The sequence below is a fragment of the Aricia agestis genome, chromosome 12 (assembly GCF_905147365.1).
Source record: "Aricia agestis chromosome 12, ilAriAges1.1, whole genome shotgun sequence".
Taxonomy (NCBI): Eukaryota; Metazoa; Arthropoda; class Insecta; order Lepidoptera; family Lycaenidae; genus Aricia; species Aricia agestis.
In genome coordinates, this window is record NC_056417.1 from 11,211,587 (window position 1) to 11,229,874 (window position 18,288).

The window sequence follows — 18,288 nt, forward strand, 5'->3', positions numbered from 1 at the left end:
AATGTCGTTGAAACTAAGGTCGAATTTCGACCATTGGGCGATCTCTAGTATACTAAATTTCATGAAAATCGTGGGAGCCGATTCCGAGATTCCAATTATATACCTATAGTGTGTTAGTGTAAACACCGTTTTCTTGGAAACCATCAAATGAGCCCATCAAAAATGCTGTCTTCATACCCATACGGATGCCCGGATCGGAAATTTGTAGGGGTATGAAGGCGGATTTTTTTGAGTTCCCAGCATTGTTCTCATAGAAAAAGTTGTTCATTTTGACGGGCTCATTTGATGGTTTCAAGGATAACGGTGTTCACACTAATATCTTGTATATATATTAGATATACAAGAATTAAAGATATAAGCTTTATGATACTCACCTATATCCATAGAGTGCAAATGTGATAGGCCGAGTGTTGCCTGCCGTAAGACTTCTACGGGCTCAATTTTGCATTCAAAATTCAGCTTCTTCTCCACATAGTCTTGTAATGTAGCAGAGCACAGCTCTAAAGCGATATACCTGAAACACATTAAGGCAATATTTAGCAAAAACTACATTTTAACGAGACACAATAGCTTATCTATTGTTATCGCGGCCGGATGTGACCGCTTGGGGCTTCATGAACATCACTTGAAATATAACCAAAGATAAAATTATGTCTCTTTGGAACTTGGCCTTTAAATAACAAACAAAAAATAAAAATGCGTCAATTTACACTTAGTTATCACTTGATCAGTATACCAAGTTAATTTTTAAGCTACAAATTTAAAGGCAAAACGCGGTGTCACCTAGCCGTGACCGAGGACACGCCTAGTTGACGGCGAAGCGAAGTCCGTCTTGATACGTGTGCTGGGATCATAAGGGAGATCGCAGACGACAGACTTTTTGTGCGATCGAGTCTGCGGCACCCATACAGTCGGCATGGCGCGGCCATGCCGACTGTATGGGCGCCGATGTATGGGCGGCGATCTCCTTTAAGCTGTTTTAGACCCGCAAATAAATTAATAAAAAGAACATAGAAGTAACAAACATCCTTAAATGATTACCGAAACTGCCTGTTCCGCTCGGCAAAGAAATGAATAAAAAGGAAATATAAGTGACGAACATCCTTAAACACTCACCGGAACTGCCTGTCCCGCTCGGTGCAGTAGTAGCGGACGACGTGCGCGTGCGCGTCCGACTCGCGCAGCAGCGCCACCTCGCGGTCCGCCAGCGAGAAGCACTCCGGCAGCAGACGCTTCACCGCCACCGCGCGCTTGTCGAACGCGCCCCTGAAAAATATTAGCTGAAGGTCATTTCACATTATAACGTAAATTTTCCAACTATAATAAATGGAGATAATAATTATATAAAACTGATGTTTTTTATCCTGCTTAGCCTATTGCTTTCCATCAGGTGAACTGTTTGCTACTTTGCCCCTTATTTTATAAAAAAAAATGAGCCACTCATATTTAGAACACGTACGCTTACCAAGCGATAAACGAATTTCGGTTTAACGGACTTACGGGCGTTATCTAGTTAATCAGTACTTAGTAGTACAATGCTATACACCATATTCAAACTCACTTATAAACAAACGTCCCCTCGCACCCCTTGCCGAGTATCTGGTCAGGGTTGAAGGTTATCCGGCCGATCCGGACATCCCCGTCTCCGAGCTCCACCAGCTGGCCTGTCACTTCACCGGTGGAGGAGGTGGACACGTTCGACCCACGGGAACCACCTTGTGAGAGCTGCTGGAACTCACGCGCCTGATGAAATACATTCCATTGGTTAAAATAAGGCCGCTTGCTGAGATTTATATTATGATACTTTTTTTAAATTAGTATCTTAGGAGATTACTGATTCAAAGTTTAATAAGATGATGGTTATGACTTATCAGTTATGACTGAAAGAGTATTGCGAAAGCTGCTATTATCAATCTTCAGATGGAACTCTTGTATAAATCTGATATATTTAACTGTAATGAAATTAATGTCAATGCTATAGTTTGTGCGTTTTATGATGATATGCGTGACACATTATAATTGACAATAGTAGGGAAGTTACCTAACAAAAATTAATCGATAGTTTAAAAATATCGAATCACTTCGTAAAGGAATTGCAATCGAAATTATCGATTTCGTACTGACATTTCAGTGGTGCCGGCGATTTAAGATGGCCGCCCTTTTTATCGATTTGATTTCGATTCAACAAAGTCAATCTCTATTGACATAAGTTCGGTTTCATGCATATGACATTTTTCAAATGTTTTCGTAACAATAATTTTATACTCCTATTTCACAGTTAATATTTATAATTTTTATTTATAAGTTAGCATTTAGCATCTTTTCATTTTTATTCATTTACAATTATAGGAAACATTTGTTTTTGTAGATGGAATATAATTTATTACATTTTGGTTTTTTTTGTTTTCTTGTAAAAAAAACCCGTAGCAAGGAACATGAAAACTGTCACTAGGGATTGCAATCCGGAAACCCGGATCCGGTCCCAATATACCGGATCCGGAGACCGGATCCGGTGTTAGCGATTTGTGGCAATAGTTAATAAAATCAGGCGTTACTTTGCGGAAATCCATAGCTTAAAATTTTGAATATTTTATAGCAAAATTCCGCGAAATAAACATCAACATGTAAGTAAATGAGTGAGTGTATGCCGTGCTGCGCATGAATATGCGTTGAGTGTACGCATATTCATGCGCAGCACGGTTTTGTTGTTTGCTAAAAATAATAATATATTTTAATTTGTGGCAAACTGATATGGTTGTTGCATGAATAACTTACGTTAAATGCGTTACCCCTGGATAAGCTTTTTCTCACTTTTTTAGGGTTCTGTAGCGAACAATGAACCGTTATAGTTTCGGTCTGTCTGTCCGTCTGTCTGTCCGTGGTTTTGCTCAGAGACTATACAAAGCTGTAAATTGGCATGAATATGCATATTAATCATTCCAACAAAATGGTATATAAAATCTTAAAAATATATTTTTTTAGGGTACCTCCCATGCACATGAAGCGGGGATGATTTTTTTTCGCGTCCACCCCACCGTGTGGGGTGTCCGTTGGATAGGTTTTAAAAAATATTACGAGTATTCTTAGATCATTTTCCGATTCAGGGATCCATTTGTGTAATATAAAGTTTTAAAGTGGAAAAATCATTAGAGTCCAGTGTGTCGTCCCCCCCCCTCTACCAGCTAAACGGTTACTTCTAGAAATGTGAAAAAATCATGGGAGTAGGAAATGTGCTGAATTTAAAAGGAAAATTATCACGGCTAAGAAGACTACAAAGTTATTGAGTAATAGTCGATCAACTAAAAAAATGTATTTTTATAAAGGAATTTTTCGTTCAAATTCCTTTGAACGTGACTAAGATGATGTTGTTAGTAGTGTAAAATACGTCATAAATTTATATTCATTGACTATACAAAAATTATCAAAAACTAGCGGTATTACGGAACCGCAGCAGCTCTATTAGAAGTTATTTGCTAAGTGACGCTTTTAAATGATGAGCAACAAATGGATGTATATCGTTAAATATCAACTCGCCATTGACAACAGCTACGTATGGTGGTGGGGAGGGTGCAATTAACCTGCTCATTCTTCTAGGCTAGGCCGACTAGGTTGCGATAATGCCCTAATGTGCTTGAGCAACCATACGGACATTTAAAATATTATTCCATGCTCTACAGTTTTTAAAGAGTGGTTATCTCGCTTTGAAAATATTGCATTAATCAGCTACAAGTGATGCATAAATGCCTTGTTTTTGAATTGGAAAACCAAAATACGATGATTTTCGGTTTTTAGTTCAATTTCATCAATCCTTGACAGTAATCCGGTTATATACTATACTAATCTGATCTATACTTCATAGGAAAATCTTTATAACTTCTAAACTATCTGACTTAGACCATTGAAATAAAGAATTTATGTAAGATAAAAACCTCCTCTATCTTTTTAAAACGAAAAAGGACTAGTTTAATGCGCTAGATTTTTCACAAAAAGCCACTAATTAAAAAATCCACATTATTTTTTTTAAACTTTGGTTTTTCGATGTTTAATTCCATGAAATTTATAACATATTACATATTGCCTGTGTAAGCGTAGTTCACAAGTTTAGCTATCAAGTGAGACCTTTTTTATCTTCATAGGATATTCATATGAGAAGTACTGGTCAGATCAGTGTGAAAGCCTGGGAAAAACTAAAATGGCTGCCATTTTACAACCGTGAAAGAGAGAAAAAAATTGAGAGCCAATTTGTCGATAAAATATGCCATAGATCATGACATTATAGGATCGGACACCGGTGTCGGGACACATTGTGTATATTATGTATTTATTTTCTTTTGCATTTTTACTGTGATCATATAATACCTACTGCTTCATTGTCCCATACTGGATTACTAAAACTCACAAAAAAAACACTATTTACAAAATTTAATTTCGACTACTAGATATATGTATTAAAACAGTATTTGTAATATCAATCGATTTAAATAGTGCTACAAATTACAATAGGTCATACCAATGTCGCCCTTGAAACACACGCTATTATTACAGCACATTATGTATTAAAACACCGTGAAATTTTATTCATACTAAACAAAAACCTCTCTACAATAACACAGTGTCTACCAAACGAACGGAAAAATTTGATAAGTCTTGTTTTAGGTTTTTATATTAAAACAAGATGATTCCCGCAACTATTTTGGTCCAAAATACTTTTATAGCGCGGGAACCCGACACTTTTTCAGGATAAAAACTATCCTATGTCCTTTCTCGAGACTTAAACGATCTCCATACCGAATTTTGTACGTGGGAGAGCCATGCTTCGGCACGAATGGGCCGGCTCGACCGGAGAAATACCACGTCCTCACAGAAAACCGGCGTGAAACAGCGCTTGCGCTGTGTTTCGCCGAGTGAGTGAGTTTACCGGAGGCCCAATCCCCTACCCTATTCCCTTCCATACCCTCCCCTATTCCCTTCCCTTCCCTACCCTCTCATGTTTCCCTATTCCCTATTAAAAGGCCGGCAACGCACCTGCAGCTCTTCTGATGCTGCGAGTGTCTATGGGCGACGGAAGTTGCTTTCCATCAGGTGACCCGTTTGCTCGTTTGCCCCCTTATATCATAAAAAAAAAAAAAAAAAAAAAAGAATTTCAGCAAAATCGGTTTAGAGGTTTGGGCGTGAAGAGCTAACAAACAGACACACTTTCTCATTTATAATATTAGTATGGATAGTTTTTTTAAGGAAACCACCTATAAAGTACTTCTTACAGCAAATATTTGAAAGTTGTGGTAGCAAAAATAAATCTTGCATATTTCCAAGCGCGAATGTAACTCGCGGACGAGGAATTAGGTACTCTTCTTTTCGTGAAAGAAGTTATTCATGGTTATATTTTTGTATTCAACAAATATAATAGTCTAGAATACAACATGGGCGTTGTGACTGTAAATAGGAAACCTTGGACGATTCTTAATTTTTTCTGACCTATTATGGTGATATTAATTCCGGGGTTACAAAATTTACACATACTGTTACTCATAGTAACTAAATTTTGCTATGTCCTTTTAAGATTATTTTTGTTATTTACTATTATAATAATATAATCGACAAAGTTAATAGTTCTGCTATTCTACGATAAGTCACGACATTAATAGTTATAATATTTCCGGTTATTACTACAATGTAGTCACTACGTTGACTACGGTCTGTTTGGCCTTTCTATTTATAAATAGTTATTATTACTACATATTAATATATTCTAGACTATTTCTTTGATTTAAAACAGACTTTAAGCAGACTTTCGCAACACAAATAAACATGATATTATTTTATGTATTATGAACATAATTTAACATTTTAAAATAATTGTATTTCATATTTTGTTATATGTAAAATTATATAATACTAGATGCTACCCACAATTTCATTGCGGTAAATTTTAAAAGAAACAGATAGACATATAGACAGACAAGCTTTCGAATATATAATATTAGTAACAATAAAATAGAAAAATAAATACCTGTAGCCGTAAATACCAGAAGAGCGTAACGACCAATCCCATCAGGATGATGAGAAGCATCTTCAGCGCCTTATTCTCCTGTTGATGCAGCCACGCATTCAACTGCTTTACCCACATACCCGGCCTCCAATCCAAATCGGCCCACAGATCATCGGTTTGGACAGAGACGGATATAGTGTTCTTCATGTTTGTCTCGTTCTCGCCATCATTCTCATTACTCTGTCTCACTTCACCGTTGATCAGTTGGACTGAATTTTCGTTTTTCACGAAATTCATATTTGGAAGCTGGGGCATCCATGTTGTGGAGATTTCTGGGACTTTGTAGTGGCCGAGTAGTAGGTAAGGCGGTGTGAGTTGCAGGTTCAAATCCTGCATTTCATAGTGTACGTTCTTGTAGGGCCTGTAGGTTGTGGGCCTTGCCTCGTTCTCGGCTACAGGCCCTTCTATGAGCAAAGGTTGTGTATGCCCAGTGGATATGGTCACTGTATTCTTGTCTACCAACGACGATAGAGCGTATAGACCATGATTGTGCTCCCCTATGTAGAGGGTAGGGCTGAAAAAGAAATTACACCATAAATAAAATAACATTCGAGGACTTACTATCAAATAACATAAAAACCAGGAAAATGATAAAAAAATTTAATATTTTCAAACAGGTGAATTTGAAAACTAGTTCAAAAATTGGAGCATTGCAATACCTCACAATAAATGCAAAACTAAATAGATTAGGTACGCCTCATTGATTTTATAGCTGCCTGAATAAATTGAAAAATAAAGGCTGCTTTCAGCATTTATAGGCAAAATACACATTTTATAATATTTTGTACGACTATAGGAATTAATTCATAGAAGGCGGACTGACATGATTTGATCGGGTTATGTCAAGTTCAAGATCACAACTAACATTAATTTGACATAAACCGACCAAATAATTTAGACCCGCTATCGCGCTTTATATTATGGTTCTATTTTTATACTCACTATAATTCCATATTTGAATTTTTAATCCCCTGTCCATTGCGTAGAGTAGTGGCATCTTCCATGATATGGTCTAACGTGTCGTCTCCTATGGAGTTGAAAGGGACAGACACTAGGCCCTCTCTGTCTAACAGGTATGCGGCTATAACTGGCGTCTCGAAATTGTGCGACCATACAAGGTCTCCGGTCTTGCGGTCAAAAGACATCACTCGACCGTTTGAAGTTGATGTAAAGTGAATGATACCTGGAATAAAATTTAACATATTATAGTGTTTAACATACATACATGTATTTACAAGGTGGCCTCCATGCCAAGAGCGTTTAGAAGAAGCCCAGGGTTATTGGGCTTGCCAGCTTGACTTGTGAAGTCAAACCGGCAAGCCCAATAACCCTGGGATTCAAGAGATGGATTTTAAGCCGTCGTTTAAGAGTCAAACCCTATAAAATACACCTACCGACACGACAAATGAATTGTCATTTTATCGTGTAGGTGTATTTTATATAGGGAAATAATAAAACGAGCGAATAAAAAATTACTTTGCGACTGATGATGAACATACTGTTTTAATATAATGAGCGGTATTAATTTGACTAAGCGAAAAATAAACTAAACTAACGGCTAATATTGATTTATAATAAAATCCAGAACGAGCTTACAAAATGTGGATTACGATTAATCTATTTCAGATATTAAAATTCTATCCGAGCGACTTTATTACTAAGTGAGCGACTGTAATACATAGCATGCAACTTCAATCCATACTAATATTATAAATGCGAAAGTATATCTGTCTGTCTGTCTGTCTGTCTGTCTCGCTTTCACGCCAAAACTACTGAACCGATTGCAATGATATTTTGTTCACAGTTATTCTAGAGTCTGAGAAAGGATATAGGCTACATTTTGATGTGGGAACATATCTTATTTCCATGAAAATATCGATGAAAACGAATTCGCATTACGCGTGGCCAGCGCTCATCCCGGGGGTCCTGGGTTCGAGTCCCGCAGGCGGAACAAAAAGTTTTAAATGTTCCTGGGTCTTGGATGTGTATTAAAATAAAATTTCAAAAATCTTAAATATATTTTATGTATAATATTATAAAAAATCCAGGAACATATCGATGCAATGAACATTTTAGTTCTAATGCGATTCAACAGATGGCGTTTTATTTCTTACTTCATTGTAACATAGAACTAATCTTACTTATTAGTTACTAGCTGTTGCCCGCGACTTCGTCCGCGTGGACTTCAGTTTATAAAGCGCGATGTCAACAAAATTGGTGTCAAAAGCTTTTATAAAAAAACCCTGGTACCCCTTAAATCAATACAGCTGTCCAGTGTGCACACAATTAGTATTTCATTTTTTATATTAAACTTTATATTTTGTGCCAAATTTTAAAGCTTATTTAGCCCCCAATTACACAACTTTACCCATAAACTATTTATCATTGATAGGTTTAAGCTTACGTCACTGCACAGATAAAGTACTGAGTTATTTAATACCGTAGAATAGATATAACAATCGAAAAAAATTAAGAAACTTAAATGTAAGATGATACCACCTGTTATAGAAAGACTTTTGAGCAAGCGTCAGCGCGATGTAGAAGACGCACGGCGCCATCTATTATGAATTTTTGGAACAAATTTACGCATTTTCACCCCCCCCTGACAACCCTTTTTTCCAGTAAAAAAGTAGCCTATGTCCTTTCTCAGGCTTTAGACTATACTATATATAAACAAAATTTCATTACAATCGGTTCTGTAGTTTTGGCGTTTGACGTGAAAGCGAGACTGACAGACAGACAGACAGACAGAGATACTTTCGCATTTTTACTATTAGTATAGATTATGTGCACACTGCACAGCTGGTTTTGGGTATTTTGATTAATTAAGGGCCGCGCTACACCGGAATGGCAGCGGCGAGGCGAGCACTTTCAGAGCTGCCATTCCGATGTAGCGCGGCCCTAAGAGGGGTACCACTTACCAGGGTTTTAAAAAGTTTTTAAATTTGACACAAATTTTGTTGACACCCCGCGCTATAAACTAAAGTCCACGCGGTCGAAGTCGCGGGCAACAGCTAGTAATAATTATATAGGTCAGACAGGGCGGAAATTTAAAACACGGATAAAAGAACACATTACAGCCTGGAAAAGAAGACAGATTCGACAGAGAGATGATAGAGACTCTATAGTCTATAGGGTCACCAATTAGTTTCGCCGGGGTCCGTTTTAAGACATGACCTTCGCGGTCCACACAGTTTATATACAAAATTTAATTAAACAAAGGTAATTACGGAAATTACAAAGGTATTTTTAGATATCAATGAGAAAAGTAACCATTTTTTGTAGCTGATTGTCTCTCTTAAGTTTGGAGTGAAATATTGGTGCAAGTTATAGATATTGACATTAAATCCTGGAGATGTTCAAGTCCTGAGATGAACGAAGATCATCTTCGAACATGCTCGGTCCGCACACAGTAGGTCGGCGGTTCGGATGCGGACCGCGGTCCGCCATTTGGTGACCCCTGATCTATACTATCTTATAAGCAGAGTAGAGGCTAGAGGTAAAAACTTTTAAGAGCCACTGTCGTTAGTTTTCTTGTGAGAATTTGCTAGACAAAGAAAAGCAGACCTTGTAACCTATTTGTTATATTTCTTTTTATTACTATTGATAATGGAGGTACAGGTATTGAATTAGATACTAACAAAGCTCAAAACACAACAGTAATTAATGTTAATAGCCGAAGCGATAGTGTACCGTTTTCGACATGGCTTTATAGCTAGGGATACGGGCATTATCGACTCTAAATACATTTCACATCATCATCGTCAACTTTTACTGCCACACGCAGAAACGAATATTAATAACTTGACTGTAATGAAATTAACATTGTAACATAAGCCCCATACATTACTTATCTGTAAATCCTTCGTTAAATTGAAAATCTTAAAGTAATGTCATGAGTGCCCAAATTTCACCAACGACTGTTAAAGCTAACGCTTGAATTAGTATCACGTTATCACTTTCATTTTTCTTATGAATGAAAGAGAAGACATATAACATTTTAACAAGTTGTTAACACTAACAGACGTTGGTGAAATTTGGGCTTAGTCTTCAAAACATGATCTAACAGATTAGAAAGTTGTTTTTTTAGCCGAAGACCTAAGTATATTCATCTGCTTAATATGTGTGGGGCGTATATTAATCCATACTCCATATTAAAAATGCGGGAGTATTTTAGTCTGTTTGTTACTACACTCTTAAATCACTTAACCTATGTGGATGAAATGGTCGCTGTTAAGAGCTCACCTGACTCTAAAAATCAAACATCGTCCTTCTCTCTTCACACTCGCCCGTCTTTCATATGCCGGGTGAAAAAGGACGGCGCGGAATTATCGCCGAGTTAGTTTTACTTGAATAAAAGACGAACTATAATGATTATGAAAAAAGTGTTTTGAGCAAATTTAGGTTTTATCAATACCTTTTTAGATATAAAAAAATATTAAAGAAAAGACAGCAAACTTCAAAGATCCAAGCAAAAATGTGTCTAAAACAAGGTTTTTTGTAAAAATTTTTTGAGTAATCGTGTTTTCGTCTTGAGCATTTAATGTTTATGAACTGAAGTTACTTGTGTCAAAAAATCAGTTTTCTAGACCTTACAGATTTTGAGATCTAGGTTAATGTATGTAGTCAAGTTAGGGTCATATGGGCTCTTAAGCATTAGTGTCCTAACCCACAATTTCTTTTATTGTTAAATTTTAAATGCAGTCTTGTTCTAAATCATCTAAAGAACATAACTGCATTCATAACTCAATACGTATTTTTTGTGTGGGTTAGTACACGAATGCTTAACAGCGTCCAAATTTGGTATAATGGTACTTTATAACAGAATAGTTTTTATCATGTACCGTGTACTGTTTCAGCATGATAAACGAATTCTACGCAAACGCAGTTGCGAGAAATCTCTATTTGTTCTATAAATGTATTTCTAGACCTCTCAGCCATTATTTCGATAACGCCTGTGTTAGTCTATCATTATTAGAAATTGGCAGCAAATATGGAACAAATCCAGAATAGTACAAGGACTGATCTAGTTTCTACACCAATAAATACAAATGTCTAACATTCATTACAGAAAGAAGTTATATTACAATTTGATGTAAGCTTGATAAATTATGTAGTTTTAAACAATTGCGTGTTGGATTAAGATGATATATCAGATATGTACTATCAGAGAAGTTGATAGGCAGATGGGGGACCTTCGTAGTTTGGTCGCGTTACGTCAAACCCAGCCGACAGATCACAATTAACATTAAATTGACATGATCCGACCAAATGTCGTTGGGCTGTCTACTGCATAGGAATCAATTTCCTCGATGGTACTTAGTATTATAAATGCGGAAGTGTATCTATATGTCTGTCCATCTGTCCGTCTGTTTTTCTGACTGTCTGTTCATGTTCATCCTTCACGTTTAAAGGGCTGAACCGATTTAGCTAAAAATTGGTATAGAGATACTTTGAGAGACGGGAGAGGACATAGGATAGTTTTTGTTGCAGAAAAATGTACGGTTCCCGCGCGATAAACGAATTTCGGCGCAACGGAGTTGCGGGCGTCATCTAGTGATTCATAAAATATTATAAAGTCCTTTACGTATAGCCCGGTCACCAAACACGCACGCACGAATAATAATAATCAGCTGTCTCGTTTTAACTTATTCAACGCAATGACGCCGACATTTCCTTTTCGTCTTAGAACAGTTTTTGTGCGTAACTGAACTTTACTTTTTATTATAACACCGTCACGTCTAATATTATGCTAATTGATTATGTCACGATCGTTCAACTGAGTGGAATAACCTTTGTGTAAACATTGTCTACCCGTGAAATAAATAGGTAAAAATGTATTAAATATTCATTATTTTAATAGATCATGTTAAGTTATTCATTTTATTTTTATAATTGAATGATTTATGTCTCGTATTATTAATTTTAACTGTATTCGATCCATTTTCCATGGTTATAACTTGTACTCCTATCAACTATACCCTCATGAAAAAAATATCACCAAAAACATCCTTGTAGACCTGTGTTTGATATTATTCAACTGGTCAATACTCACCATAATCATTAAGCATCTCCTTGCCCATCTTGTGTGAGGTGTAGTCAAAGAATGTGACGTTCCACCGTTGGTTGTCGTTGCTGGCGTCATGCATGAGGATGTTGTACTCGGTGCGGGCGACGTACACGCCGCGCTGCTTGTCAGAGCACGTGTGCTCGTCGCCTTTGAAGATCTTCGACGAGTCGAAGCCTGTGGAGATGGAGCTTTATAATTTTTCCACAATGTTTACAGCAGGGCACGATTTTCGTACGACTCGGATTCGGAAACTTCGCCGAGCGGTTAATGCGCCTAGCGCGGCAAGCGTATATTGGATGCGGGATGCCGCATAAAGTTTCCGAATCCGATTCGAATTGCGCATTGTGGATCATAGATAAAGTGCAAGGGTTGAAACGTCAATGGAATGGTACACAGGACTACACAGGAGCACTATTATTTATCCTAAAATTATTTAAACAAAGGCCCGTAAGTTCTATTTTAAAATTGTTCACTTTTTAACTCAATTATGTTAAATCTCTATAAAGTTACAAAAGTTTAAGTAATCCTTTAAAATAACATTAAGGACAAACGCAATTAAAAGCAATGATTGTTCGTAATATTGTAATTTGTAATGTTTTCAAGTGATAAGGTTTCCCAATTAGTATCTTGGAGATAATTAAGTACCTATTATCGCTACCAAATACTATATCTGCGTAAACCCCCTGATATTTAGGTGTCATTGAATGAAAGCTACACATGTACCTAATGAAATACTAGAATTTGTTTCTTTTTTATCTGATTAGATATTAGATAGAATACTCTTTGATAATGTAGATTTGTTAGCGACCATACACGCTAAAAATAGTCAAATAAACTTGCCAGAAATATGCTCTCTGCTACCCGTTAATGGGTCCAATATGAACCACGTATCGCTCTTCTTGCCCGTATACAGTATGCCCTCGGTGGACCGGCACGGTGCGTTGGCGACCAGCTCGGGGATGGTGAAGGGGAGCTTCTTCAGCATCCGCTGGTCTCCTCGGGGACCGTACATGTAGAGGAACCCGTGGCGAGGGTCCGGCAGGAACTGGGGCAGCAGGTTGCCATGCTGATTCGGCACTTTCACGACTGGCTCTGAATAGAAAAAAAAATGAAAATCGGTTCATAAACTAAGAAGTTATCGACGAATACACAAAAAAGTACAGCCAATCATGAAATCAGCTTCGGAAGTCGATTAAAAATGTAAAGTTTTTAATCGACTCCCAAAGTTTTATACGTGGGAGAGCCATGCTTCGGCACGAATGGGCGGGCTCGACCGGAGAAATACCACGTTCTCACAGAAAACCGGCGTGAAACAGCGCTTGCGCTGTGTTTCGCCGAGTGAGTGAGTTTACCGGAGGCCCAATCCCCTACCCTATTCCCTTCCCTACCCTCCCCTATTCCCTTCCGTTCCCTAGCCTCCCCTATTTCCCTATTCCCTCTTAAAAGGCCGGCAACGCACCTGCAGCTCTTCTGATGCTGCGAGTGTCATCAGGTGACCCGTTTGCTCGTTTGCCCCCTTATTTCATTAAAAAAAATAAGTTTATGTCTCACTACAATAAAGTTTTGGCTGTTTGAGATGTTTTTACAGAAGTTTTTTCACTAGTGCTTAAGATTGGCTAACGATAAACTAATCAAAAACACTATAATATTGAAAATAACTCTTGTCAATAAAGGCTCAGAAACTGCAGGGAATAAACCATCCATACTTCCATACTAATATTATAAATGCGAACGTATGTCTGTCTGTCTGTCTGTTACCTCTTCACGCTCAAACCGATTTAGCTGAAATTTGGCATGGAGATACTTTGAGTCCCGGGTCCCGGGACATAGGATACTTTTTGGCCCTGGAAAAATGTACGGTTCTCGCGCGATTAACGAGTTTTGGCGCAACGGAGTTGCGGGCGTCATCTAGTCAATTAATATTAATTGTAGTTAATTACTGGTGTTGCCTTGTTAATTAATTTACAATCTGCTTATTTTGGTTGGTTTCCTTTATTCAAACATTATAATTATTATTTTCCTTCATTAGTGACTGCTAAACTTACACAATATATTAACCCAAGCTTAGTAAAAGTTAGTTTAATATATTTTTTTAGTCTCACTAAAACACGTGAAGTCGTGAACGGTTGAACTGATTTGGCTAATTTTAGTCTTGAAATATTCGTGGAACTCCAGGGAAGGTTTATATTAGGAGAAAATATGTGATACGAAGTTCAACGGGCCATCTAGTAAATATAATATTATAAAAACTGAAACACAATAAGTAATAAGTTAAGCGCCATTTCCAGACTTTAACAAGTCATAAGACACCACAAAATTGTCTCGTATGCCTCTTACTACTGAACGTTAAAAAAATAAAAACAAAAAAACGCATCTAGTAAACATCGAATCTTGTTTTAATAAGTCAAGGTTGACATCGATCGTACGATTGAAAGCTTCTAGATCTACAATGTCCATGTGTCGGTGCAGTCTGCGATTATTAGCACAGTGCATATAATATACAGTAGAGCAACTTTATCGTGTCCTTGAAATCAAACACTAGCAACACCGAGACAAATGAGATGTGCACGCGACGTGATTTTTAACCCCCGACAAAAAAGAGGGGTGTTATAAGTTTGACGTGTCTGTCTGTCGGTCTGTCTGTCTGTCTGTCAGTCTGTCTGTGGCATCGTACCATCCAAACGGGTGGACCGATTTTGATCTAGTTTTTTTTGTTTGAAAGCTTAACTGAGAGTGTTCTTAGCTAAAATTCATCATCATCAGCCTGCTCCGTGCTGAAAAATCGCGGTTCATCTGGTTGGTGAAGGGCCGATTAGCAACTTGCAGTCGTTTGGTGGGCTTTATTGCATTCTAGTTCGTGACATTTATGAATATTTACACAGTAATGGAAAGTTGACCAGGTGCTGCAGCATCACCTGGTAATCAATAGGATACCCAACTCCTCACCAACTTAGAGCAATGGTTTTGTGTTTGGGCTCATTTTAATTGCAACAACTAGTAAGACGTTGATAACCAATAAATTTTTGCATGCTGCTGCTGCAGCATCATCTGGATTCTATAGGAGTCGAGCTCCATATTATGAACCCAAAGTGGAGGTTTTATGTTTGTACTCATATTGACGGCCTCATCCAAAAGGACACTCCTAGATGGTATTTATTGGGATATAATATGATCCTGTTCATAGGAATTATTCTGCACTATAACCAACACAAGATTAAAAAGCATGAAATAAAATTAAATTAAGAAATTTAAAAAAAACCCGCCAAACAACTTTAAAAAGAAATGAAATAATATATTTTACTGACTTTAAGTTTAAATAATTCCTAAGTGTAAAGTGATATTTTAGTCCATAATTGTTGTCAAGGTGTTATGAACTAAAATATCACTTTACACTTAGGAATTATTTAAACTTAAAGTCAGTAAAATATATTATTTCATTTCTTTTTAAATTTGTTTGGCGGGGTTTTTTTTAAATTTCTTCTGAAATCAAGCCTCAATGCGTGCATTGACTCGATCCTGGTGATTTAATATTATAATCTACTGTATATAATTTATATTACGTATAAGGTACCGGCGTTTCGCTGTTAATACACTGATAAGGGTACTTCGTATCGACTATTATTGGTATTTTCTATTGGATATAAATAGCTTACTATAAAAATGTGGGAAAAATGTGACTACGAAAACTTCGAGGGGTTTTGAATTACAGTGATTGTTAGCAGTAGCGGCGTTAGGGGGGGGGGGGAGGGGGTCGACGCTGGGCGATCGCTCAGGACGCCGAATAAAAAGGGGCACAAAATTTTTCAGCACTACCAGCATCCTGGGCGCCGCAAAATTTTCGCCCAGGCCGCTGGTAGTGCTGGTAGTGCTAAAACCGGCTCTGATTGTTGGTACATAATATAATATTAGACTTAGGTTTTTATCCAGTACATATTGCCGGTTACTTCGTCACACCGGTGGATTCATCGTCAAATAGTTTTTTTCTGAATAACTCGATAAATATACAACATTTTAATAATGCGCTAGGTCAGTTTCTCAATGATAGAATTTTATACAATGTGTTATAAGATTTAAAGCACGGTTATGGCAATATATGAAAAATTCGTGAAAATTAAATGCATTTTTGTGATATTTTTCTATCGAGAAAATTTTAAGATATCATGTTTTCGTGGTCTAGGTCGTCCTAGGTCGGATCCTCGGAAATATAATGTAGTATGTTTAGGAAATGAAACAATTCGGGGCTTAATTTCGAGTATAAAAATGAATTATGAAATCGCTAATTTAAGGTTAGTCGCCCTCTCAAACCATCCTTCCGTCCAAACGGATGATTTTGGAGTGTTGACTGGCCATTTCGAAGATTTGACGTACCAACTACCGTCAATGTATATTATGTTAATATTGTTACTGTATACACGTGAAACATAACATGATAGAACAGCTCTCGCACTGCATAATAATTATGTGATAAAAATACCCTAACAATATAAGATTTAACCTCGCAACAAAAATATTTTTACTAAACATTAAAAGCTGTTGATAACAAATATTGATTTTTTCTCTTAAATTGATTTGAACGGGACAACACTGCGATGGTGCCCCTTTTTAATTTCATGACTTTTTTGACAGACTGTAATATTGATAATATGTACTGAAAGTGCAGTAAATTGTTATCAGGTACTTCACAATCTAGAAACAACTTTTCTATGTATGTTACATTGCAGATAGCACATACACAATATAAAGATTACGTATCTTGTAATGATACTTTTGTGTTTAATTTATAGTAGAAGATAATGTATTGAAAAACACATGGCCAGCAATGCGGACTAAAAATGCTGATAAGAAAGTTGGGATTTTAATGATGCTGGGAACATTCAATATTTTTTTTAGAAAACAGTCATAAATCAATACTTATTAGTATGGCGGTAAGCCATAATGTCCATAATATAAAATGGCCATAAATAATTATAAAATCAGATAAAATTTTAGGGTAACAGTATTTATAAATTTCCTCATATCCTTCGCTGTCTTTGATAATGATTGCCTAAACATAACTGATGTACTTAAATATTTATACTATTAATTATTAAAGGGGACCAGATAAAATAAAATTAAAACTGTAGTTCAGAGTTTCCCAAATATAGTTCTGCCATGGCCTGGTAATTTACACATGGCACCCAACACCTTCATAATTGGACGGCGTTATGTAATAACGAATCAAGCGACAAAATTTCAAAAAATGAGTTATGAATGCAGATCGATTCCAGGCATCATTAGCTATGTATTCAGCTAATTTTGTGTTCAAAAGTAAATCCTAGTGCCTTATAATAAGGGGTGAATTAAGTGACATGTCAAAATTTGACGTGGGAGAGCCATGCTTCGGCACGAATGAACGAAACCGGCGTGAAACAGCGCTTGCGCTGTGTTTCGCCGAGTGAGTGAGTTTACCGGAGGCCCAATCCCCTACCCTTTTCCCTTCCCTACCCTCCCCTATTTCCTTCCTCACCCTCCCCTTTAATTCCCTTCCCTACCCTTCCTGTTACCCCTTAAAAGGTTGGCAACGCACCTGCAGCTCTTCTGATGCTGCGAGTGTCCATGGGCGACGGAAGTTGCTTTCCATCAGGTGACCCGTTTGCTCGTTTGCCCCCTTATTTCATAAAAAAAAAATGTTAGAAGTTTTGCACAATTTAGTTATGTATTAAAGAATTATGCGCCTAAGTTACTGTTACAAAATACACAAACAGGAATTTAAAACGGATAAACGAATTATATCCACAGAAGTTGTAGATAATCCATTTCAATTTATTCATTACAAACGCAATAACGAACTAACCGCCTAAAATGGCAGCAGATTTTGATATAAAAGATGAAGATTATAAAAATAAAAAATTGATTACATTCATTTTTTTTCCATTGAGCGGTAATTGTTTTGTTTTTTTTATGTTGAAAAAGTGCCATTTTAATTATTAAAAAACTAGATGACGCCCGTAACTCCGTTGCGCCAAAATTCGTATATCGCGCGGAAACCGTACATTTTTTGGGACAAAAAGTATGCTACTTCCTTTTCCGGGTCTCAAAGTATCCAAATTTCAGCAAAATCGGTTCAGCGGTTTTGGCGTGAAGAGGTAACAAATAGACACACTGACACACTTTTGCATTTATATTAGTT

At 37.0% G+C, this 18,288-nt stretch overlaps 1 protein-coding gene across 2 annotated transcripts in view; it reads right to left on the bottom strand.

The window, feature by feature from the left end:
- Nucleotides 1-18,288, bottom strand: part of LOC121732193 (serine/threonine-protein kinase/endoribonuclease IRE1) — a 29,516-nt gene that overhangs the window by 7,211 nt on the left and 4,017 nt on the right. For both annotated transcript variants that reach the window (XM_042121991.1, XM_042121990.1), the window contains exons 3-9: nucleotides 12,960-13,211; nucleotides 12,105-12,293; nucleotides 6,992-7,232; nucleotides 6,011-6,563; nucleotides 1,562-1,743; nucleotides 1,117-1,266; nucleotides 375-514 (exon numbers count right to left, since the gene is read on the bottom strand). In XM_042121991.1, the coding sequence (XP_041977925.1) occupies nucleotides 375-514; nucleotides 1,117-1,266; nucleotides 1,562-1,743; nucleotides 6,011-6,563; nucleotides 6,992-7,232; nucleotides 12,105-12,293; nucleotides 12,960-13,211 (1,707 nt within the window). The remainder of the gene's footprint in view (nucleotides 1-374; nucleotides 515-1,116; nucleotides 1,267-1,561; nucleotides 1,744-6,010; nucleotides 6,564-6,991; nucleotides 7,233-12,104; nucleotides 12,294-12,959; nucleotides 13,212-18,288) is intronic.